We start from the raw sequence: 25623 nt of genomic DNA on the forward strand, positions 1-25623 counted from the left end.
GATTCGTGCAATATTTCTAAGGTGAAAAAAGGCAATCTTGGTAACATGATTAATGTGTGAATTAAAATAAAATAAAATAAGAGCCACATGTAATGATTAGTCAACACTTTCTAAGTCTACTTACAGGAGGTTAACATCTCATTTGAGTTCCTTTTGAATGCCTGTCAGATTTCTCTACATAACTATCTCAGCTGTTGGTGCGTAAATGAGCCTTGCATCTACCACGCAGAAAACATTTTGACGACGTATGCGCACTGGCCACCCGCCACCGGTTGTGTGCCCCCCTGATTAATAACATCTAAACATGAAAATGTAAACACAACATGAACGTAGTACTCTTATTATGCATATCGCATTCTCACCGAGATATATTTTAGAGTTGAAAAAAGGAGAAAAAACAAAAAAAATAATGGTTCAAGCCCATCAATTGGCCAGCCGGGGCGCCTGATGGAGGGGAAAGGACCTGGTCGGAATAACGTGTCCCTTCCACGCGCTACGTCCGGCCGGGGAAATTCCCCTCTGTCAGGTGAAAAGAAGCAGCTTGGACTCCTCATGCATAGAAGGAGGCATGAGGTCAGTCCGCTGCCCCCCCAGGTTGGCAGAGGAAGTGTAGCGCCCAGGATTACATTAGATAATTGGCACTGGGTGAAAAGAAAACTGGGTTACAAAATCGTGGGATAAAAATTTAAAATGAAGCCCATCAATTAAGATTCGAGTGCCAACCCCAATGAGCGAACATTCGAACCATGAATGTTTGGGGACAGCCTTAACACATTGAGTACGCCGACTGCCTTCAAAATATAGGCTATAGAATACCGGAGGTGTCTGATCGCTTTTACTTTGAAAGCCATGAACCGGAAACACTTTCCTAAAAAAGTTGACTTTACAAAGTGACCTCAACATCCCCGATCATCTTAATATATTGTTTTACGCTCCAAAAAGCGTTCATATTTTGCGGGAGAGACGGATGAGGAGCAGAAAATAAGCGCCAGCATATCGCTCTATTCATCACCACGGAGAGCGCCCTGGATTAGGAGCTACGAGTCATTCTTTCCGTCTCGCTAACGTGGGAGTCAATAATAAGCTAATAGTTGCACTGAGCGTTAGCATACGGCAAGCGAAAAGCGAAATGCCAAAAAAATAAATAGGAAAAAATCTGAATATTAATATCTCGCCCCGCATCGCTGGGATGTCGCTAGGACGTCCTCAGACGTCCTTAGAACTCTACTCTACTCTATCCTATGACGTTCTCAGGCGTCCTACGTGCTGATAGTGTGTACTGTACACCTCCCTTCTGTCTTGTCCCAACTAATTAATGCTGGCCAAAATATTGAATTCTACAATAATATAATATCATAAACATTCCATAATGAGGTACCAAATGTTCCTACTTTCATTGGATAATATCAGCTTGATGATATTGAGACCACATTATGCCACATGCCGAAGCTGTCCATTATACATCTATCTAGATGTTCACTAACAAATTAGATGGATGTGTGTTAAGATGATTATTGTATTTTAGCTAGTTATTATGTTGTTACTAGTTACTACTACAACTACTACTAAGTAATATTACTACTACTGCTGAGAAGGTGAAGGTAGCAAAAGATCATCTCTCTCTCTTTTTTTTTTTTAATCTTGTGCACATACCCTCGGCGCCCCTGCAGTTCCTGGTGCAGAGATTCGAGATAGCCAAGTACTGCAGCGTGGACCAGGTGGAGATATTCACCTCCATCCTCCAGAGGTCACTGTCGCACAACGTTGGAGGAGCCAAGAGCAGCCTCAACAGACATGTTGCTGCCATCGGGCCCAGATACAGGTAATGTCAGTCTCAACAGACATGTTGCTGCCATCGGCCACAGATACAGGTAATGTCAGCCTCAACAGACATGTTGCTGCCATCGGGCCCAGATACAGGTAATGTCAGTCTCAACAGACATGTTGCTGCCATCGGGCCCAGATACAGGTAATGTCAGTCTCAACAGACATGTTGCTGCCATCGGGCCCAGATACAGGTAATGTCAGCCTCAACAGACATGTTGCTGCCATCGGGCCCAGATACAGGTAATGTCAGTCTCAACAGACATGTTGCTGCCATCTGGCCCAGATACAGGTAATGTCAGTCTCAACAGACATGTTGCTGCCATCAGGGCCAGATACAGGTAATGTCAGTCTCAACAGACATGTTGCTGCCATCGGGGCCAGATACAGGTAATGTCAGCCTCAACAGACATGTTGCTGCCATCGGGGCCAGATACAGGTAATGTCAGTCTCAACAGACATGTTGCTGCCATCAGGGCCAGATACAGGTAATGTCAGTCTCAACAGACATGTTGCTGCCATCAGGGCCAGATACAGGTAATGTCAGCCTCAACAGACATGTTGCTGCCATCGGGGCCAGATACAGTAATGTCAGTCTCAACAGACATGTTGCTGCCATCGGGGCCAGATACAGTAATGTCAGTCTCAACAGACATGTTGCTGCTATCGGGGCCAGAAACAGGTACAGTAATGTCAGCCTCAACAGACATGTTGCTGCCATCGTGGCCAGATACAGGTAATGTCAGACACTGGTTCTCAAAGTCAGGTTCCCCCAGTTTCAGACGGTCATCTGAAAGGGTTTTGTGCCAGGAATGGCAGGGATTCCCCAGAAGAGAAGATTTATGTAAATAATGTTTTAAATTATTAAAAATGTTCCAATCTAATCTAATATTTTCAAAAATAGCAGATGTACAAGCTTGCAGCGCGGCATGAAGTGACACACTGTGAGCTTGGAGATCTGGAACTCCCCCAATGACCCACTTTCAGAAACAATGGTTTCAGGGTTCCCAATCTTTTTCAGCTCGAGACCCAAAAGAGAAATGTGGTGTCTTCCCATGACCCAAACCTAACAAAAATACATTATGAATTACAGTTAAGCCACTATTTAAAAAATAGTGAAACGCACGCACGTGTGTGCATGCGTGTGTGTGTGTGCGCACTGTTCTTTTGGGCATGTAGAGGCACAGCGCAGACAGCAGCACAAAATGAATCCGACCTCCGACGTTTATAAGTTTATCGAGATGAAGAAAGTCCACACAGACGGACTCAATATTCTGTACACTAGTGTTTTTATGTGCTTCCTTAGTGCTTCAGTCTCGTTATTTGCCCACGTCTATCCATGGTAACGGCTACTAACGGGACATCTTTGCGCTACGTAAAATTAATATACCTTCTCGGTCTCCAACTGTGTTTAGCTCCTCATCCGCCACATGTTTGCCTCATTTCCTTTATTTGCTGCGGATTGCATTCACATCTGCTCCGAATCAAAATCAAGTGTGATTGGAAGCGAAGTGAAACCCCTGTTTTTTTGGCGGAGTAGAATGCGGTTCTTTGATGCGCATTAGGATTCGAATGAGGCTTCACACATGCCAAACGAAGCGCACTTTCCGACAATGTGCAGCAGGATTCGTTTTAATCGCAGTTAAGCTTTCTGGTGTGAAGGCGACCTAAATGTAATGCCTCAACTCAAATACCAGTTCAAATATGATGCCTGAAATGGTGTAGAACTACTAAGGTAGTGTACCATGAGACCCAAAGATGTAGATGGCACTGAGTTCAAATGTCATGGAAGTTGTCGGGCTCGTCACGTGAACTATTTCTATTTCTGCCAGACTGCTGACCCTGGGCATGATGGTGCTGCACGCCGATGTCGTGACAAGTTCCACCATCCGCAATGTGCTGAGGGAGAAGATTTACTCTACAGCCTTTGACTACTTCAGGTAGGAATATATAGTGGTGTGTTGTGAGCTTGTAAATCTGATATTCTTTTTTTTTTTTTTGTCTCTCTTCTGTTTGAATAAAAATTGAGTAATAATCAGAATCTTTCACCATTTTCACCATTTTTCTTTGTCTATAGCATTGCTCCTAAGTTTCCCACACAGACAGACAAGAGGTTGAGAGAAGACATCAGCATAATGATCAAGTTCTACGCCAGTCTGCTGTCAGACAAGAAGTATCTGGCTGCCGCCCAGCTGGTACCAACAGGTACAATGCTGAAGAGGCATAGCACGATCAACATTATTACACCCATTCCACACTTGTATTCTAAGGTGCTATTTACACGAGGATGGTGTTCATAAAAAACGGCAAAATAAAGTATCGTTTAGCGCTGTCATTTAGACGAGAACGGTGTTCTCAGGAGGTGAAAACGCATCGAAGTGAAACCGCCTCCCAGAGTGGAAATCATTCAGAACACCGTTTCCTATGGTCTCCATATAAACAGGCAAAACGGTGAATCCGCAAAACTTATGACATCATGGCTCATGTTGGCTCACAGCGCATATGTTTATTACATTGATGCAGAGCCATATAATTATGATATAATGGAGTTCCTGAACAAGCCTCCCTCCTCGCCTACAAAGTGCTGCCCATCAGCGATGTTGAATGTAAAACCATGATGTAAATAAAAAGCCTTGTGATAGACTGCAGCCGCGGCAGCAGCGTTTATGTAGCCTAATGTATTATAAAATATATACCATCCCGTGGCGCGCCCAGAGCCGTGTTGCGCAGGCTTGCGTGAAGGTTTCTTCTTCTTGTACGTGGGTGACCTGTCTATTTGGCAGCCCGTTATCGCCACCTAGCGACAGTATAGCATAATAGCACATCATATCATAACGTGTGCGTTCTCGTGTAAAGGGTAAGAAAAAATGAGAACGCAACGGGACTTTGACGTGTTATATGGAGATGGTCCCCGTCTAAAAGAGGCCTAAAAGTGGTCGGTTGGTCTGCCTGTCTGTGTTCGGAGTTCAACTTCGAAACCGCTGCACGTCCCACTTGTGTTTTTATTAGCAGTCAGGTTCAAAACGCATACAGAGCTCCATGAGCAGAGGTAAGAAACTGTAAAGTCCAATTTGCCAGCATTAGAGAAAAGAAAAATCAAATATGTTCAGTTACACTGCATTGGAATTGTCTAGGTAACATTGAGAACACTTTACTTAACTGGGCAGATGCTCATTGGGAAATGTTACCTTCTGACCTAGCTAACGCACCCCCTAACACCAAGTCTCGTATTTGGCTGAAAATTATACATTTTTAATATGATTATGGCAAATAATGACAGAATGTCACTGCACTGAGAGACTGCAGCTCCTGTATACTCCCGCAGCTGCAATGTTTTACCTTAAAACAGTGTTTTACCTTAAAACAGTGTTTTACCGTACAACAGTGTTTTACCGTACAACAGTGTTTTACCGTACAACAGTGTTTTACCGCACAACAGTGTTTTACCGTACAACAGTGTTTTTCCGTACAACAGTGTTTACCTTAAAACAGTGTTTTACCGTACAACAGTGTTTTACCTTACAACAGTGTTTTACCGTACAACACTGTTTTACCTTAAAACAGTGTTTTACCTTACAACAGTGTTTTACCGTACAACAGTGTTTTACCTTACAACAGTGTTTTACCGTACAACACTGTTTTACCTTAAAACAGTGTTTTACCTTACAACAGTGTTTTACCGTACAACAGTGTTTTACCGTACAACAGTGTTTTACCTTACAACAGTGTTTTACCGTACAACAGTGTTTTACCGTACAACAGTGTTTTACCGTACAACAGTGTTTTACCGTACAACAGTGTTTTACCGTACAACAGTGTTTTACCGTACAACAGTGTTTTTCCGTACAACAGTGTTTTACCTTAAAACAGTGTTTTACCGTACAACAGTGTTTTACCTTACAACAGTGTTTTACCGTACAACACTGTTTTACCTTAAAACAGTGTTTTACCTTACAACAGTGTTTTACCGTACAACAGTGTTTTACCGTACAACAGTGTTTTACCGTACAACAGTGTTTTACCTTACAACAGTGTTTTACCTTAAAACAGTGTTTTACCGTACAACAGTGTTTTACCGTACAACAGTGTTTTACCGTACAACAGTGTTTTACCGTACAACAGTGTTTTACCGTACAACAGTGTTTTACCGTACAACACTGTTTTACCTTAAAACAGTGTTTTACCGTACAACAGTGTTTTACCGTACAACAGTGTTTTACCTTACAACAGTGTTTTACCGTACAACACTGTTTTACCTTAAAACAGTGTTTTACCTTAAAACACTGTTTTACCGTACAACAGTGTTTTACCTTACAACAGTGTTTTACCGTACAACAGTGTTTTACCGTACAACAGTGTTTTACCTTACAACAGTGTTTTACCGTACAACAGTGTTTTACCGTACAACAGTGTTTTACCTTAAAACAGTGTTTTACCGTACAACAGTGTTTTACCTTAAAACGATAGTTACGTATGTAACTACGGTTCTATGAGTCCCGAATGACCGCCAGAGGCGGTGCTTTAAGCACTGAATACGTCCCTTCGCGCATGCGCAGTCGAGTATTTTATACCAACAATGTCGGTTTTGACCCCGTGATGACCCGGAGTCGTCTATAACTTCCGGCAGTCACCTGGGGCTCAGTCCCTACAGAATCTTCTCGCGAGAACACGAGGATTCTGAGTGACAAGAGTGCTCTGCCGGTCATTCGGGACTCATAGAACCGTAGTTACATACGTAACTATCGTTCTATTTCGTCCCTGCTGACCGCCAGAGGCGGTGCTTTAAGCACTGAATGACTTATACCAGCCAAGTCACGAGGAATCCTGATTACAAACCTCAAAGGGTAGAACCGGAGGATTCGGGGAAGAGGACCACGTCCAATGGGTGGGGAGTGGCAACATTCACCCTGTAGTATCTTGAGAAAGTGCCTGCCGAAGCCCATGAGGCGGCGGCACAAATGTCCTCCAAGGGCACCCCTCTCATGGCAGCCCATGATGTGGAAATGCTCCTTGTAGAGTGGCACCGTACACCTGATGGTACGGGGAGGTTACTTACCTCATAGGCGTGGCTGATTGTGTCTACAATCCAGTGGGACAGGCGCTGCTTGGAGAGAGCGCCGCCTATGTTCACACCACTATGGCAGAGGAATAGCTGCTCTGCCCGCCTGATGCGTGCAGTAGCTTTAATGTAGGCTCTCAGGGCCCGGACTGGGCACAACAGCTCCAGTTTGTCTGTCACCTCCCCAGGTGGGGGGTTAAATCGAGCCAGCCTGATAGGCTGGTTGAGGTGAGCCTGCGACAGCACCTTCGGGAGGAATGCTATGTTTGGCCACAGCGTGACCCCCGAGCCGTCTGCGTTCCACCTCAGACATGATTCGCTGACTGACAGAGCGTGCAGTTCACTGACGCGCTTTGCCGATGTAATGGCCAGGAGAAGAGCTGTCTTGCATGACACCCACTTCAGCTCCGCCTGTGCCAAGGGTTCGAAGGTAGGCCCGCACAGGGCATCCAGTACCCGGTTAAAAATGGTGCATTTATATATAGTAAATGGTGCATTTATATAAAGACAGACCAATAAACGTTGTGGTTCGGGATGGGATCAGGCAGCTTTTTTCCACATTTACCTTTAACCCCAGCCGGGCTGCATGGGACAGGAGATGTGCTGTGTCCTCGGCTACCTGCGCCTGGGATGGCGCGCAAATCAGCCAGTCGTCCAGATATGGAAGGATCTTGACGCCCTGCGACTGGAGAGGCGCCAGCGCCGCTGCCACACACCTTGTAAATATTCTCGGAGAGAGGGAGAGTCCGAACGGCAGAACTCTGAACTGCCAGTGGCGGCCTCGATAGGCAAACCGCAGGAACTGGCGGTGTTGCTGAGCAATGGGTACATGAAAGTATGCGTCCTTTAGGTCCACTGATGTAAACCATTCCCTGTGGGCGATGGATTGCAGGACGTCTCTTGAGGTCAACATGTGGAACGGAATGACCTTCATGAATTTGTTTAGAATCCTAGAGTCTAAGACAGGACGAAAACCGCCTGTCTTCTTTGGTACTAGAAAGTATGTTGAGTAGAACCCCCTGGGGTGTTCCCGGGGGTCTACTGCTTCGATGGCGCCCTTGGCCAGGAGGGTGGATAGCTCCTGGTCTAGGGCAAGGGCCTTTGCCGGGTCGGCTATGGTGGTCATTCTGACCCGGCCGGCTGTGGGGAGCCGGCGTCGGAACTGGAGCTTGTACCCGTGGGTTAAGGTGGCAACCACCCACGTGTCCGAAGCTTGAGCAGCCCAGTACCTGAGCTGCTGAGGTGTAAAGTATCCAACGGCCGGGCCTGTGGTCTCAGCGTCTGCCCCCCCGGCCCCTAGGGGCTCTGGGGGGGGGGGGTCCGCCAGGGTCCGGGGCTCGAAACTGCCTAGTAGAGGACCGGCCAGGGTTATGGCCCCGCCTCTGTTCGGTACGCTGGGAAGTGCGCTGGCCCCAAGTGGGGGCCTGTGGCAGGCGAGCTCGGGTGGCGGCCCAGGGGCCTCTGCTCCTGTTAGGAGGCCCCTCTGGGGGAGGCATGCGCGGTCGCCTCAGGCTTGACAGCTGCTCCTTGTCCTCCCTGGCCCGGATTGTGCGGTCCAGCGCTTCCCGCGCAGCTGGGCCGAATATCGCTCCCGGCACCACTGGGAGTCCGCGCAGGGTTGCCCTGGTTTTCTCAGTCAGGTTGGCCTGCGAGAGCCAGACTTGGCACCGCGCCTGAACAAGAGTGGACATCATCCGTCCAAGTTCTCGTGACATGAGGCCGAATGCCTCCAGTGATGCGTCACAGAGAGTGTTGGAGTCTGCGGGCTCTGCGCTCGCGTTGTCCGCCTGCAGAGATGCAGAGAGGGCCAGCATGAGGTATGACAGGGAGTTAGAGATCCTCCCGGCACGGGCTCCTGTGTCATAAGCCCTTATGAGGAGGTCGTCGGTGGTCCTGCACTGGGGTCGGGGGCACCTGGTGTCCTGCCGTAGCGCCTCGTCGGGGTCGACGACTAAGGAAGCAATGCAGGGCTCCACAGCCGGCATGCGAAGCAGGCCGACTCCTTCCGGGTTGTCCATGGCCGCAAGAGTATGCCCATCGGCAGAGAGACGAGAGCAAGCCTTCGAGTCTCTCCAGCAAGTATGAAGCTCCTTCAGAAAGTCCTCCGAGTGAGGAACGGCAAAGCTCGAGTGGGCTGGCTTGTTCTTGAAGAATCGGCTTGACGGGGCTGGCTCCACCTGCTGCGGTCCAGCCAGGCCCTGATGTTCAAGGGCCATGTACAGGGCGGCCCTCATGGAGCCGCCCCCCGTCTCAGTCAGACAGGTCTGGGCTGATGTGTATGAGCCCTGCTCCGAGGCCTCGGAAGCCCCCTCTGTCCCATCCTCCTCACCATCATAGTCCTGGAAGTGGGTGGCTGAGGCCGCCAGGGACAGTGTGTCAGGGTCCTGACCCTCAGGGATCAGGTGTGGCATCGGAGGAGTAGGTGGTTCCACTTCCTCCGGCTGGATCTCGGGCTGGCGGGCCATGAAAATGGCCCTCATTAGGGCCAGGTCGGCAGACAGCTGGTCGACCTTAGATGACAAGCTATGGTCAGATCCCGCCCTTCTCCTGGAAGCGGGGGTCGAGGTAGCAGGTGCGGTGGATCGCCGCTTGGAAGCCCTGGTCTGGCGTTGAGTTAGCATGCCCAATGGGGGAAGCTCACCTTCAACCTTCTCCACCTGTGCCAACCTGGCTGTCCTCACCTCCCGGGGCATGATGGTGCAGTTCATGCACGGGTTGTCACCGAGTGACTCCCTCAAATGTTGGGGGCCAAGGCACCCAGGGCAGAGGTCATGCCCATCCTCTGGCCGCAGAGGAGCCTGGCAGGAGGTGCACAGGTGGTGGCGGGGTTCGTCCATTGGTAACCCGCAGATGTAGCCCCCGCTAGTGGTCGCTAGGGGTGGAGCCGCTTAGCTGGAGCACGCCACCTATGCCAGGTAAGGGGTGCTCTAGCAGAAACCAGTATATATAATATATATATATAATGATAGTTATGTATATATAATTTAAGAAAAAAACAATCTATAAAGTGGCAATGACTCTGTGCCGAAATTAAAGTACACTATTGAGAACAAGTGACGACTAAATCAGTCAAGCTAATTCATATAACTGGGGTTACTGAAGTAACCTCGAAGACGATACTCGTCGGCGGTGCTATATAGCTGGCCAGTGGCCAGCAAAGACTCATTAGAGAGGCAGAATAATATAGCAGTAACTAAGTACACTTATAAGTAGTATAAGTAAAAGTATAAGTAGTAAGTATAAGTAGTAAACAAAGAACAATAGCGTCGACTCACGTGCTGGGAGCGGGCAGCGCTAACGCTTGCCGTCGCTAGCACTGCGGCGCAGCCTTCGTGGGAAACAAAACAGCGTAAGCTGTCAAAGAGAACGAGCTATCCGTTCAACTTTGACCGGTGCTGAACGGGACGCTCAGGTCGCCGTTTGTAGCACGCAGCCTATGTGCACAGGGGTTGTCTGCTTACCTTGTTCCCCCGGAGAAAAGAAGACGATGTGAAGCCCAGCTCCACTCGAAAACGATACAATAGTAGTAGTATTAAGTCGCAGTTCCTGGAGGGCGAACGCACGCGTCACAACTCCGACCAATAATGGTCACGGGACTACCGGCGACTTAGCAATAGTAATAGCAATAGTTCTGTAATCATGCAGTTCAATTCTGCTGTAGAACTCTGTACTGTGTACAACTTGCACGAGCGAGAAGAAATTAGGGACTGAGCCCCAGGTGACTGCCGGAAGTTATAGACGACTCCGGGTCATCACGGAGTCAAAACCGACATTGTTGGTATAAAATACTCGACTGCGCATGCGCAAAGGGACGTATTCAGTGCTTAAAGCACCGCCTCTGGCGGTCAGCAGGGACGAAATAGAACAGTGTTTTACCGTACAACAGTGTTTTACCTTACAACAGTGTTTTACATTATAACAGTGTTTTACCGTACAACAGTGTTTTACCTTACAATAGTGTTTTACCGTACAACAGTGTTTTACTGTACAACAGTGTTTTATTGGATTTTGAGGTTGTGCTGCTAAATATCACCATAAAACCGCCATTACCCTTTTCATGTCACGCACCCCCTAGAAGGCGTTCGTGCACCACAGTTGGGTGTAACATCTCCTCTTTCTGTTTATGGGAGGAAGTGTTTTAACATTGTGATAGATTGGTGTTGGAATATTTGGATGAACAGGATGTTTCCTCTTCTCCAGACAATCAGGACATGTCGGTCAACAGCCTGTCTGTGATGACGGTGACAGACAGCCGCAGCAATCTGGACGTGGCCGTGGGTCAGAGGCAGCAGGTGGCTCAGGGATGGATCAATACTTACCCTCTGTCCTCTGGCATGTCCACTATATCCAAGAAATCGGGTAACACACACACACACACACACACACACACACTCTCACACACACACACACACACACACACACACACACACACACACACACACACACACACACACACACACACACACACACACTGCTGTGATATGCACTTGCAACTAGAAAAAAAAGTCCTAAACAGTGAAATACTGTATCCATTTGTAAGAGCATACAAATGTAGCATTAATTTGTACGCTCTAAAGGTGCGTTCAGACTTGGATGGTTAGAGAGGCGCGATTACATACAAAGTCAATGCAAAGACGAGAATTGCAGCACAAACTGGATGAACCGAGACGAATATATATATTCAGGTCTGAACGCAGCTTTAGAGTTAATTTAACACCCATAATATTACAATGTATCGAAGCAGAACTCCATCATATACAGTAGTACATGAAATATATGCCACATATATAAAGTTGTCTTTCAAAATGTGTTTGGTACATTTCTGTTGTGCTCTTTCAGGACTGTCTAAGAAAAGCAACAGAGGCTCTCAGTTGCACAAGTACTACACCAAACGCAGAACCCTACTACTGGCACTGCTTGTAAGAATCTTAATCTATTATCACTTATGTTTGTAAATCTATGCTCTTTTCATACTTACTGACTACCCTTTTAGCCCCACTACTTGCTTACAAAATCAGCAATTATATTATTATATCAAAATGTTCATATTGCCATGAAAGTTGGTTAGCGTATATATGCTCCATGGATAAACAAATCACACCCGTGTAAACTGAGCCTCCACAGCCAGCAGTGATGCTGCTCAACATCACTGCTGACTGTCTGCAGTTATAGTTATATACTGCTCAGTGTGAATGGCCCTTTAGGCTCCTCAACTCTGTGTGACCCGAATGTGTGTGTGTGTGTGTGTGTGTGTGTGTGTGTGTGTGTGTGTGTGTGTGTGTGTGTGTGTCCCAGTGTCATGTGGCATTCAAGTTAATGTATGTCTTGTCCCGTCAGGACCCTGGTGGGCCCAAGACCAGACGTTGAGAAACCATGGTGTATTTCTTGTTATGTCCCTCCTCAGGCCAGTGAGATTGAGCGTCTGACGACGTGGTACAACCCCCTATCCACCCAGGAGCTGGCCATCTCCACAGAGCAGTCTGTGGAGACCAGCATCGCAAACTGGAGGTCCAGATACATCAGCCTGACTGAGAAACAATGGAAGGACAACGTGAACCTGGCCTGGAGCATAGCACCGTATCTAGCCCTGCAGCTCCCTGCCAGGTACAGGACAAGATGTTTACATTGTACCTTACCAATACCATGGCATGTACCATCACCCCCCAGGGCTCTATACTTGGTCTGCTCCTTTTTTCCCTCTACACCAAATGTCTTTGCCAAAAATAACCAATCCACAAGCTCATGTACAAGGTTGTAGATTATCTATATTTGCCGAATGTGCGCTTCAGGGTTAGATTTGCCGCATTGTGAGCTTGTGAGCTTTTGAATTCTGTCCTTTTACTTGTAACAGAGTATTTCTACTGTATATGGCGGTATTGGTACTTATTTTTTTATTCCCTGCCGCCGGTTGCACTCAGTCATAAGTAAAAAATGTGAGTACATTTTCCACCGCTGGGGCAATGTTTCTCATATAGGATTACATGGAGGTACTACGATGTGAGAGAATGTGGAAAATGTAAAACTTTATTTTATTGTTACTGTACGTTTTTGTTTAATGATAAAAACATTGACAACCATAGTGTGAACCTCCTGATCTTTAAAGTGTAACTTAAAATTAAATCAAAAAGTAGCACCAATGTTATTCAATAGGAAGCGACACTAGGTGGGTTATCATTCATTCATCATACTAGCTATGGTTTAATCTTGCAGTTTTTACAGTGTACCTACTGTAAGTCAGTCAGCTCATTCACTCTGCATATAGTCCGTTCATCTGTCAATCAGTCTGTTATTGATCCAGTCTGTCAGTCAGTGGCTTGGCTTATGCACACCCAAGTGTTAGGTTTTGATTTGACATTTCAGGTTCAAGAACACAGAAGCCATTGTGTCAGAGGTTACCCGTCTGGTGCGTATGGACCCAGCTGCCGTATGTGACGTCCCAGAGGCTGTCAAGGTGAGATCTTTCACCCGTCACAAACTGTCTAATCCCACTCTCTTTCCTCTTTCTTAAGTGACAACATCCTAAAGTCCCCTGTAAAAGGGTGACTCATCCTGTTCACACTTTTATTTGGCCCCTTTAAGCACACAGTCAAATTCTGTGTTAATTTATGCATTTGTAACTCTCTTAAATGTATTCAAATGTGACCAGATTTGACTGAGAAGCTGCCATCGCGCAAATTCCAGCTTTTCACCAGAGGAGAAAAACATTTCTTTCCCCCCAAAATAAGTTAATAGCACAGGCAGACTCTTCACATACTGTACTAGAGCATGTCTGAAGTGTCAGAGCTGAAATTGACATGTAAATATGAAATAAATGCTTAAACATGTAGCTAGGTGTAATGTTAGAGACCACAGAAGTGAACCTTTCAAGCCCGTTTTCTCAACTCAACTGTTTTCTGCAAGACATTACTCTATAAGCCATATCTCCAAAACTGGTGGGTCAAACTGAACAACCAATACGTCAATTTGAAGCTATGATTCCCTGCTTTCATATGACGAAACAAAAAAGAATCCAATGGCAGTCTCTCAGTCAAATTTGGTCACAAACATTGAAGCTCTCTGTCTATCGACCAATCTTCGTTCCTACTCTCACCTATGGTCATGAAGTGTGGGTCATGACCAAAAGAATAAGGTCACGAATACAGTCGGCCGAAATGAGTTTTCTCCGACAGGTGGCTGGCATCTCCCTTAGAGATAGGGTGAGAAGTTCAGTCACGTGAGAGAGACTCGGAGTAGAGTTGCTGCTTCTTTGCCTGGAAAGGAGCCAGCTTAGGTGGGCATATGGTTAGGATGCCTCTCGAGCGCCTCCCTAGGGAGGTCCTCGATGCACGTCCCACTTGGAGGAGACCCCCAGGCAGACCAAGGATGAGATGGAGGGATTACATCGTCTCACTGGCCTTGGAACGCTTCAGGATCCCCCAGGGGGAAGTTACTAATGTTGATCTGGAGAGGGAAGTCTGGAGCTCTCTCGTGGAGCTGTTGCCCCGCGACCCGACTACGGATAAGCGGTTGAAGATGGATGAAGGCTAAGGCTCCTAGAATGCAATGTGCTTCATTTTGTATAGAAATTGTCTAGACAATTCCAACCAATTGTATTGGTTGTACGTCCGGCTGGCCCCATTATAACTAGCCCTAACCTCACACTAACCTAATGGTCGGAGTACGTCTGGCTGGCCCCATTATAACTAGCCCTAACCTCACACTAACCTAATGGTTTTATTGGTTGTACGTCCGGCTGGCCCCATTATAACTAGGCCTAACCTCACACTAACCTAATGGTCATTATAACTAGCCCTAACCTCACACTAACCTAATGGTCATTATAACTAGCCCTAACCTCACACTAACCTAATGGTCATTATAACTAGCCCTAACCTCACACTAACTTAATGGTCATTATAACTAGCCCTAACCTCACACTAACCTAATGGTCATTATAACTAGCCCTAACCTCACACTAACCTAATGGTCGGAATAATGGGATGTCAGAACTTTGAGTGAAACCCATCTGGGATTGCTTTACATTTTAGAATCACAAATGTACGTTCCATTATACTGCCCTGGCTACATTTTAAGGGCCTACTTTGTAGAAGTTAAAGAGAGACTCACTCAGTCACTCATCATAAATAAGGCAAAACATTTTTATTTCGCAATACTTATTAATCTCCTGAGATGATGTTGTTGTTGAGATGATCTGTCTCCCTCCAGCTTTCTTAAGTCTGTCTGATTTAGTTCTGCCTGGCTGGAGTCATAATGAGCCTCTTATCCGTCTAGCAAGGAGAGGGTTGAAAGTGAAGGGGCGTGCCACTGCCAAGCCCGCGTCCTTGGAGTACACCATGATGGCTACTTGATAATCCTCTCTGACATCTCACTGTTGTTTGTTGTTCCCCATCACTTTAGTTACCAAAAAATACAGCTCCCTCTAGGGGACTTGTTAGCACATGACGTTGTGCCAAAAAATGTGAGTCCAAAATCCAATCCTCTCTGATTATCAACAGTCCGGGGTGCGATCGTAGTGGAGATGAATATTCTGTAACTACTTTAAAGGTAAGTAAATACGGGAAAAAATAAAAGGCACTGGGTGGAACATTTAGGTATATAATCTGGCAGTCAATTAGTTAATTTATCCTTATAGGTCTGCCACTGAAAGTGTAAAAATGGATTCTGCAGCGCTGTCATAAAAATGGATCCTAGCCAAGGCCTGATTCTGATGTCTGAATTAAGTAATCTCACTCTTACTCATCTTTTCTATACTTTTGCCTGTGTGTTTGCAGTTCTTAGTGACATGGCACACCATTGACGCTGACTCGCCAGAGCTGAGTCACATCCTATGCTGGGCCCCGGCCGACCCCCCCACCGGACTCTCCTACTTCTCCTCCATGTACCCCCCCCATCCCCTGACCGCCCAGTATGGGGTCAAAGTTCTCCGCTCCTTCCCTCCGGTATGTCAACATACACTTAAAGGGACATTTCACCGCTGGAAAAAACTGCAGTCACTCAATGTTAATAGTTTTTCTAGTAGCACAAATTGAAATTTGCACCCTATGGCCAGAAAAATACTGAAGTATGTGTGTTTGACTGTATTGCTGAATTCCTACAATGCCCATAATGCTTTAGTGCACTTCCCCTCCTTTTGGAGAGGGGGGAGGCTGCATGGAGGTGTGACTTTGTAGTCCAGGAAGGAATTGAGACCATGTTAATGACAGGTTTAAAAGGTCATGAACATGGCGTCATAACTAAAATATATTAACAAAAAAAAACATATTACCGGTACACACATCAAATCCACAGGAAAGTGTTTCTTGTCTCCAAAACATAATTAAAATAAGTTCTGGTTGCAAAAGGGGTTACGCGGCCCTTTAAGCCCGATTTATACTATTTTTACTGTATAAGCAAATGTGTGTTGTGATGCCGTGATAGCGGTAGATGTAGATTTGCTCATTTTGACACGTGATACATCATACAATATTAATAATAAATTACAAATTATTTTGAAATTAGTCTCTTTGATACTACGCCCATTACCTGCTTGTCTGAAGTACACCTTTTCAACACATATAATAAAGCCTGAACAAATAGCTTTGTTATAAATAATATGTAAGTACTAAAGCCTGCATAAATGTGTCAAGTATCTACATGTTGTCTAATGTTCTGCCCAGTCACACTTTCGCCTGCCTTTCTTTCTAGGATGCCATTTTGTTTTACATTCCTCAGATTGTCCAAGCACTTCGATATGACAAGGTAAAGTTATTATGAGTGCTGCGAGCTTGTACATTGACAAATCTTGAAAGTGTGAGAACCACTGATTTAGAAGCCTCAGGTCTCGGTGGGTTCAAGTTGAATGTGCGCCTGTCTTTGTGCCCTGCTGTTAGATGGGTTATGTGAGAGAGTACATCCTGTGGGCGGCTCAGACGTCCCAGCTGCTGGCTCACCAGTTCATCTGGAACATGAAGACCAACATCTACCTGGACGAGGAAGCACATACCAAAGACCGTGAGATGCCTTCGGCCTGATTCACACTTACTTGCGCGTGGGTCTCGTGCACTGAAAATAGCCGGCCTACAAGCTCACAATATGTGGAGCATGGCGTGTTCTGAGCTTGTAGATCGGCTAGTTTCAGAGAACGACACCTGCGTGCCGCTAAGTTTAAATCAGGCTTTCCTCTCTGTCACTATATAACATTCTGCATGTCTTTGTGTGCGAGTGTGTGTGCTCATGCGTGTGTTCATCTGCGCCTTGGTTCCTGTCTGCAGCGGACATAGGGGAGCTGTTGGAGCAAATGGTGGTGGAGATCACTGGCTCTCTGTCTGGCCCAAACAAGGACTTCTACCAGAGAGAGTTTGATTTCTTCAACAAGATCACCAACGTTTCCGCCATAATCAAGTACTTTCACCATGTTCCTTGCTTCTCTCCTCTCTCTCATCTTTCTTCAGTTATTGTGCAGGAAGCTATACAGTCACAAACCAACTGGCTGAACTGGCTGAAAAGCCTCAGAGTAGCATACTTTACTTACTTTATATGATTATTTGGACAGGACAATGCATATTAATGGACGTCACATGGACGTAAATACACTGGATATAGCACAGTTGCTAACATTTATACTTTCCTCTTTAACTTTATGAATAACATTAAGTCCCTAGAGGTAGTTTCAATGTGTTTATGAGGTGTAATTAGCCCTTTCATCAGTGAGCTGCTCTCCAAATCCCTTTGCTGTTCATTTACTTTGCCCGTGGGTTGCTGCAGTGTCTTTGTGATTATCCAGTGGACTGGAAGGTATTTACATGCTGGGATGTTTATCCCACACCATCCCTGAGTACCTGTCCATCTGAGAAGTATGTGTGATGAGTAGCATACTGGCAGCATCCATTAGTGCAGGGTCATACTGGGAGATATCCATCCCCTCGCTACAGGTTGATGAAAAGTCCCTTCTTACCTCAATAGGGTGTTAATTGGACACAAAGTGCCTCTAAATGAACCTTACGTCCCCTGCGTCTCCTCCTCCTATTACTCTATAACCCCAGTGACTGCCAAATGTGAATAACAACAGAGCCCTGCTGTCACTTGTGGTAACAGTAGCCATTAGCTGATGGAATGCCCATGTAGAGTTGTATTCTTCGTAAACTTAAGACATAGAAGTGCAGAAAAACGTGCGATGCGCTTTGTGTTTTGGTTTGTCATCCTCAGGCCTTTTCCTAAGGGGGAGGAGAGGAAGAGAGCCTGTCTGGAGGCCATGTCCGAGATCAAGGTCCAACCCGGCTGTTACCTCCCCAGTAATCCGGAGGCCATAGTCCTGGACATAGACTACAAGTCTGGCACGCCCATGCAGAGGTAGGCCTGCGCAGGGCCCATCTTCTGGGACAGGAAGCAAATATTGTTGTCCTCACTTCTGTTAAAACTTAAGGCTATTTTATACTTCATCCTACGTACGGTACAACAGTGCCTATTTTCGCAAATGTTAGAATTTGTTTCCACTTTGTGCCCCCTGTCTAGTGCTGCCAAAGCTCCTTACCTGGCCAAATTTAAAGTGAGGAGGTGTGGTGTCAGCGAACTGGAAAAAGAAGGTACCGAGCCATCTATGTTGAAGATATTTCCGTTTCTTCTGCGAAACTCTTCTTCATGGGTTCTGCAGCGTGTCATGATGTGATCTCCTTAGGTCTACAGTGTCGCTCAGACTCCCTGGATGAGGCCAAGAGCGAAGAGGAGGCAAAGAGAATCATCTGGCAGGCGGCCATCTTTAAAGTAGGAGACGACTGCAGACAGGTAGGGTGCAATATTAAAACAAATTGTAATAAAATATTTGATTGTTTTGTAATATTTTTTTAATAAAATAATCGCTACTTTGCAGCCCTATAGGCAGGTTTCACTAATTATTTTTCATTGACCATATTTCCCCAGAGTAGAGATTGAGAACAACCAAACTCGGTATGAATTATCTTTCACTTATCCCCACGTGTCGTGTACCCATGTGTTTTCAGGACCCCATTGGAAATAAGTGTCTTATTACACTTTGTGTACATCCTGGGTTGAAGTTATATTGTGTTGAAACTTCTTTTACCAAAATAAAATTAATCAATCCACTCTTGTCAACTAGAGGCAATAAAGTTCTTCCACTAGAATACAATCCACAGTCAACTAAATAGGAACTTACTTCTTCCCTGGTCGGTGTTTTGTTTTTCCAGGACATGCTGGCTCTGCAGATCATTGGACTGTTCAAGAACATCTTCCAGTTGGTGGGTCTGGACCTCTATGTGTTCCCCTACAGAGTGGTGGCCACTGCACCAGGGGTGAGTCCATACAAGAACTATAGTACCATATCTGGCCAGCTCAAGCCAGCTCAGTGGCCTTGTGGTTAGAGTGTCCGCTCTGAGCTTGGGAGGTCAGTGGTTCAATACCCAGCCGAGTCATGAATGAATTAATGTATTTGATGATCAAAGAGCACATCAGCACTAGGGGTGGGACGATTCACTTTTTGCATGCATGCTGGTAGAATCGGCCTCAGGTCTTAATGGGTTAACATAAAATTCAACTTTTTCAATTTATTTTGTGTTTTTGGGGCTCCCATATGTGTTTTCTATCCCCGCAAATAACCAATTTTGAACAATCAGGCTTTCATATCATATGGGTTCTTTAATGGAAATTGCTCTCAGGAACAGCTCAACTGATTTTGTCCTCATCGTGATGAGGACAAATGATATTGACAAATGTCAATGTCACCCTACTTTGTATAATTCCTCCTCTTCTTCAGTCTTCAGTTCCAAATTTGCATTTCCACTTTGTTTACAATGTCCGCCATTGTTGATTTTCCAAGCTGGCATGGAATGGAAACAAGCCTGGTTTTATCTAGCATCAGTATTATACTGACTCCAATATTAAATAATCTGCATATCAGCGCCCCCACCACCTCAGGACACGTGGTATTGCAGCTAAAACTGCTTTCAAAGTCCAGAAAGAAATGCCATGGACTGGTTATATCAGAGTGGTGATTGAGGCTCAAACCATTAGAAATAACTTTGAGGGACATAAACAATATGACATTAAATATTAAAAACTGTTTTAAAATACATTTCTGCATTTCTGCTTTTGAATATGCTATGTTGAAGACTATAAGACATGGTACCCACTAGGCCACTACCCTGCTTGGCACTCGGCATCAGGGGTTGGACTGGGGTGTAATATACAGTAACGTAAGCCATGTGTGTTAGCATAATTTGTGCGTGTGTATGAGCCAACCTAACAGCCTTGTTACAGTAGCGCGGCGCTTCCTCCCACCACTTTTTCTAAAGTATTATTTATACTAGCTATTTTGTCCAAATGTTTGCCTATTTATGCCGAATTCTTACCTATTATGACATGCCCAGAATAGGGACGCTAGGGTCCATGTTAATCCTTCACCTTGTAAACTGAATTCAAAAGAAATTATGCACATCTCTAAAAAACTTTCAGGTGCTGAACAAAAAGATACCACACTGTTTTGTAGCTCCCACGGGAATGTGTATTTAGGTATAAGGATTAACGTTTCGAAAGTTCCCGTGCCAGCTACAAAACAGAATCCTTCACCTTGTCCCAACATCCTCTCGTCTTTCCCATCTTTGGCCACAGTGTGGCGTGATTGAATGCATCCCCGACTGCAAGTCTCGTGACCAGCTGGGCCGGCAGACAGACTTTGGCATGTACGACTACTTTAGGAACCAGTATGGTGATGAGTCCACACTTGCGTTCCAGAAGGTAAGTGTTGTACGATGCTGTCGATCAACACAGTGTGTTTATTTTCACGTTGTCCTATTATGTGGCACACACAACTATCACTACACCAATGGTTCTCAACGTTGGCTCCAGAGACCCCCAGGAGTCCAGGGCTAAATGATTGATAGTTAGGAACCAAATGGATGGTCTGTAACTAGAGTTAAATTAACACTGAGGATGTTACAGTCTAGATTGGTGTCCCAGAGATAAAAGTAACTGAGTGTTCTTGAAGTTAAGAAGCTTGCCTTGAACTGCACTACACCACCTGGTGGTGTGTTTGGACACCATAGACACACTTATTTGTCTTAGCTACGATCCTGAGGTGTAATGGTTTGACCCTTTACCCCATCATCCATATCCCCCTCTCTTTCTCTCTCTGTCTTGTCATACAGGCACGGTACAACTTCATCCGCAGTATGGCCGCCTACAGCCTGCTGCTCTTCCTGTTGCAGATCAAAGACAGACACAATGGAAACATCATGCTGGACAGCCAGGGCCACCTTATTCACATTGGTGTGTAATATGGACATGCATTGTTTAACCACTTAAACCGTATATACTTGAGTTGACCAGTGGTCCCCCAAGGGTCTACACTTGTTCCCTGCTTTTTTCCCCTTCTACGCCAAATCTCTTCCCTGAAAATAGCTGATCTACAAGCTCAATTCAATGTTATGAAACAAGTTGTCCCAACAACAAGTTAGCCCAAGACACTTTACATGTAGAGCAGAGAACCGACAGAGATCCTGTCCTGAGCAAGCAACTCACAACTCATCACGTCACAACACGTTGTGAGCTTGTAGATCTTTATGCAAAGACAAGCACAGGAGAGTACAGTCCAATACAAGGTCTGTTAAGAGGATTTAGACCCAAGAAAGCAATATGGCTTGTATTGTTGTATTGTATCGTTACCATTGGGGTCCTTCGTACTCAATTCATCGAAACACAATGCATAATGTTTGACTATTTAGTTACTCATGTAACATTTGAATACAGGCCTTCTTTGTCTTGTAATAGAATATTATATTTTTGTTTTGCTACTTTAACACAACACATTTAGAATACTTCTTCCACCATTGGTCCCTATTAAACCTTGGATTATCTCTCTCTCTCTCTCTCTCTCTCTCTCTCTCTCTCTCACATCAGACTTCGGTTTCATCTTTGAGAGTTCTCCCGGTGGGAACCTGGGCTGGGAGCCGGATATCAAGCTGACCGATGAGATGGTTATGATCATGGGAGGGAAAATGGAGGCCACGCCCTTCAAATGGTTCATGGAGATGTGTGTGAGGGGATACCTGGCCGTCAGGTGAGTTCTAAACGGGCCTAAAGTTAAAGGGCCACTTCACCCCTTTTGAAACCAGATCTTATTTTAATGATGTTCAGGACACAAGAAACACTTCCCTGGCGTTTGTACTGTAGCCAGAGAATAGCCTGAAAAAAAACTCTGTATCCGCTTCACATTCTGGGCTTGCAGATCTGCTATGTTTGGTGCGCAACACCACCATGCGACAAAGTACAAATCAGGCTTTTGTCTGCCTCCGCCTGTCTGACTTATGGCTCATTTAAGTAACTGATCTTTAGTGCACAACACGTTAGATCACGATGCATTGTGAGCTTCAGTGACCTTGTAGATCGAATGGCTATTAAAACATTTGGAGGATTTTTTAAAAATTCTATATTGAGAGATGTGTCCTGACCCAAGGAATCCAGGGGAAAAATAATTGTGATTTTACGACATACGGTTCAAGTGTTAAAATTAAAAACGTAAAGTCGACTGTTATAGCGCCACCATGAGGCCGACCGATATAGTTATATGTTAATTAATTTTGGTAATTTTTATGATCTCCAAGTGTTGTAACTACAGCCCTTACGGGCTCAGAGAAACAAATAGTTAAATGTGAGTTTTCGCATTTTCCCATTCAAGTGAATGGGGAAAATTAATTCACTAATGAATATGAATTAATATCAATTATACAACATTTCTCTTAGCAAAATGCAAACACACGATTCCCAATGAAGCCAGTCGATTTGACATATGGCTCGTGTGTGTGCAGCAAAAACTGTGGGAGGAGTAGCGCGGCAAAATAAAGTTTATCTATAATAAATTAAGTGTTACACTTACAATAGTCTGGCAACCACACTAATTAAGTATACATCAGAAACCCAGTTATCAAAATGTGTCTTATTTGTTTGTATTGTCTTTTTTGTGGTACAAGGGAACAAGATACCAGGGTTGTGGCTCTTTCAGAGCAGGAACTTTGGGAGGGGGTAACATACATTATTTTAGTACGCTTTTGTCTTATTGACCTGTACTTTATGTGATAATACCATTAAAATACCAATAAAGAAACCTTGAAATCAGCAGACTGCCAGTCAGCGCAGCACCACATTAACAGCGCTGCTGTTCATGATATATAAATACACACACAGACAGAACAGAATTATTATTATTATTACTTTAGTTTTTGTTTGTTTTTTCAGCCCGTTCGGGGAAGAATTTGAGAACTCTAGTGGGAATCAGTGGCCTTGTCTAACAAAGTCATGCATGAATGTTGGACTTAGACAAGTGGCTATCTCTTTCTGTTATCAGGCCCTATATGGACGCAGTGGTCTCCCTTGTCACCCTGATGCTGGATACTGGTCTTCCCTGCTTCAGAGGACAGACCATCAAGTTGCTCAAGTGGGTTTACACTGGGATCACACACCCACCCTAATCCATTCAAGTTGCATACACAGTACTCTGCTCTTTTAACCCATTAAGACCTGAGGCCGATTCTACAAATGCCTTCTACATCAGTAGTTCTCACATTTCAAAAATATTTTCGATAACGCTAAAATCTCTCTATATATTTTTTATTTTAATGATGTCACCACTTTTTGGCTATTTTGGGCATTTGAGGTATAAGGAACCGGTGGCTCAAATAAATTAACGTGAACCGATGAGATTGCATTAATGATTATAATATTGCAAGGTTGCTTTCCTAACGACTAACGAGACCTTCAGTTTAGTAATTTGCACACGCAATGCGAGCACTGAAGTATACAGCACTTCCACCTTTTGTTGGATAATGACACATTCAACATGTTCTAAAGTTTAGAATCGGTTTAGAATCTAAACTTCTCTCCCCTGCTTTCAGGCAAAGATTCAACCCAAGCGTGAGCGAGAAGGAGGCAGCCGCCTTCATCATCAAAGTCATCCAGAACTGCTTCCTCAGCAACAGGTCAGTTTTGCCTCTTATCACAATTAATGAACGATTACTAAAAGTAAAGAAAAATAGCGAAAAGAGCAAAGCTACATACTACAACACAATGAAGAAAATTCTTTTTTTCAAACTTGCTCCTCGGTTATAAGTCTACCGTATTCACACAGAGGTCATTTAGGTCGTACATCGTACTCGATTATGACGTCAAAGTAAAATGGACTGCCATGTGATTATGGTCCTTCAACATTGTTCATTCTTGTTTCACAGGAGCAGAACGTATGACATGATCCAGTACTACCAAAACCAGATCCCGTACTAAACGTCTGTGCCTACTATGGCGACTGGATCAGTACTATGTGTGTGCGTGTGTGTGTGTGTGTGTGTGTGTGTGTGTGTGTGTGTGTGTGTGTGTGTGTGTGTGTGTGTGTGTGTAATAAGTATACACCTGGGTGTGTGTTTTTCGTAGCTGGTCAAGACTGTCAATGGTTCTTTAGTTGTTTAATGATTGCTGGTTATTGGCAGTCCAGTTGTTTGCTTTAGCTTCTTGTTCTTCTCCAAAAGTTTTTTTTCTTCCCGTTTTGGTATTAGTTGTATGTTCCAATATTGAACTTATGTTTAATGAATATGATTAATATGAATATATTATTGCACTGGCATCTTGACTTCTGTGCACTTGGAGGAAAAAAAACCTGAAACGGTTTACGCTCGATTAATTCTGCACGTTCGTTCAATTAATATTTTAACAAAGTGTTTGTGCCAATTTTCCTCAAAAGATTAGTAATGTGAGTTCCATCTGCGACGTGTAATGTAATGTCTCAACATTGAATTGGATACTTGAAGTACCAAATGTACTGTAGATCGGTTTCAGTTCTGACCAGTGTTGCCTACTCTGTGATCCCGTACTTTTGACTGTACTACTGTGCTTCTCCTTTTAATGGACCAATCAGAGTTCTATGATCTGTGGCATGGTACTCATTGACTGCTTGTATTTGACAACAAAGGCTTACTGTATAGACATGGGCTACACTGTCTGGTTTGGGGGGGGTGGGGGGGTCACCAATGGAGAAGTGATGTGTTACTGTATATGGGTGTGATTTCTATTTAATGTTGCCAAAAGGTGGTGATTCCTATTAAATGTTGCCAAAGGGTGGTGATTCCTATTTAATGTTGCCAAAGGGAGGGTGGTGTTTGGGACGTGTTGGTGTGTACAGCTCCTGAATCCAACTCTTATCTTAAGGTGTAATTAAGGCACAGCTTGAGGTTTGAATGTGGACGTTAAAAGAGGTGAGCTAACGTGTGACCCATGTAGGGTTCAGTAATCCACAATGCAGTGTCGTATCCTGTGTCTATATGGTTGGCGCCTGCCTTCTTTATTTAATGTTACTGAATGTAAAGATTCTTCCTCTTTGTATATTTATATCCATGGCCCATATTTTCTGTCTCCTTTTCTATTGTCTTGCCTTTTGAATGAGAATTGCTCAGATATTAAATAAAAAATAAAGTTATATTAAATTAAAACCATGCTGTGTTGTCATTCTCGCTGATGTTTGAATACAAAATCATGTGTACAAGTGCCTGAGAGCACAAGAACGGAGAGCATGCAAACAGAAAGAACATTAAAAGACAGAATGCCATGCATCAACTTGGCTTTGTGTGGAAAAACAAATATTTTATCCGTATAGAGTAGGGGTTCCCAAACTGTGGTGCGCGAACATCTAGGGGGTGCGTGACATGAAAAGGGTACACTAATGGCGTTTATTTTTGTCTTGTTTAACAAACGGCAAAATCTGGTAAACA

The 25623-nt window shown here is 44.7% G+C and overlaps 1 protein-coding gene across 1 annotated transcript in view; it reads left to right on the top strand.

Annotated features, from left to right (window-relative positions):
• pi4kab (phosphatidylinositol 4-kinase, catalytic, alpha b) overlaps positions 1 to 25338 on the top strand; it is a 58559-nt gene extending 33221 nt beyond the window's left edge. Inside the window, exons 34-54 of the mRNA XM_083783888.1 lie at positions 1671 to 1822; positions 3657 to 3764; positions 3902 to 4029; positions 11084 to 11242; positions 11723 to 11802; positions 12288 to 12487; positions 13244 to 13334; positions 15655 to 15822; positions 16568 to 16621; positions 16753 to 16873; positions 17134 to 17263; positions 18068 to 18211; positions 18374 to 18444; positions 18537 to 18643; positions 19063 to 19167; positions 20483 to 20608; positions 21019 to 21139; positions 21770 to 21929; positions 23214 to 23303; positions 23761 to 23844; positions 24094 to 25338. Of these exons, the coding sequence (XP_083640014.1) occupies positions 1671 to 1822; positions 3657 to 3764; positions 3902 to 4029; positions 11084 to 11242; positions 11723 to 11802; positions 12288 to 12487; positions 13244 to 13334; positions 15655 to 15822; positions 16568 to 16621; positions 16753 to 16873; positions 17134 to 17263; positions 18068 to 18211; positions 18374 to 18444; positions 18537 to 18643; positions 19063 to 19167; positions 20483 to 20608; positions 21019 to 21139; positions 21770 to 21929; positions 23214 to 23303; positions 23761 to 23844; positions 24094 to 24145 (2451 nt within the window). The 3' untranslated portion in view covers positions 24146 to 25338. The remainder of the gene's footprint in view (positions 1 to 1670; positions 1823 to 3656; positions 3765 to 3901; positions 4030 to 11083; positions 11243 to 11722; positions 11803 to 12287; positions 12488 to 13243; positions 13335 to 15654; positions 15823 to 16567; positions 16622 to 16752; positions 16874 to 17133; positions 17264 to 18067; positions 18212 to 18373; positions 18445 to 18536; positions 18644 to 19062; positions 19168 to 20482; positions 20609 to 21018; positions 21140 to 21769; positions 21930 to 23213; positions 23304 to 23760; positions 23845 to 24093) is intronic.
• Positions 25339 to 25623: the final 285 nt, after the last annotated feature.

Source organism: Protomyctophum parallelum, assembly GCF_964188405.1.
Source record: "Protomyctophum parallelum genome assembly, chromosome: 15".
Classification (NCBI taxonomy): Eukaryota; Metazoa; Chordata; class Actinopteri; order Myctophiformes; family Myctophidae; genus Protomyctophum; species Protomyctophum parallelum.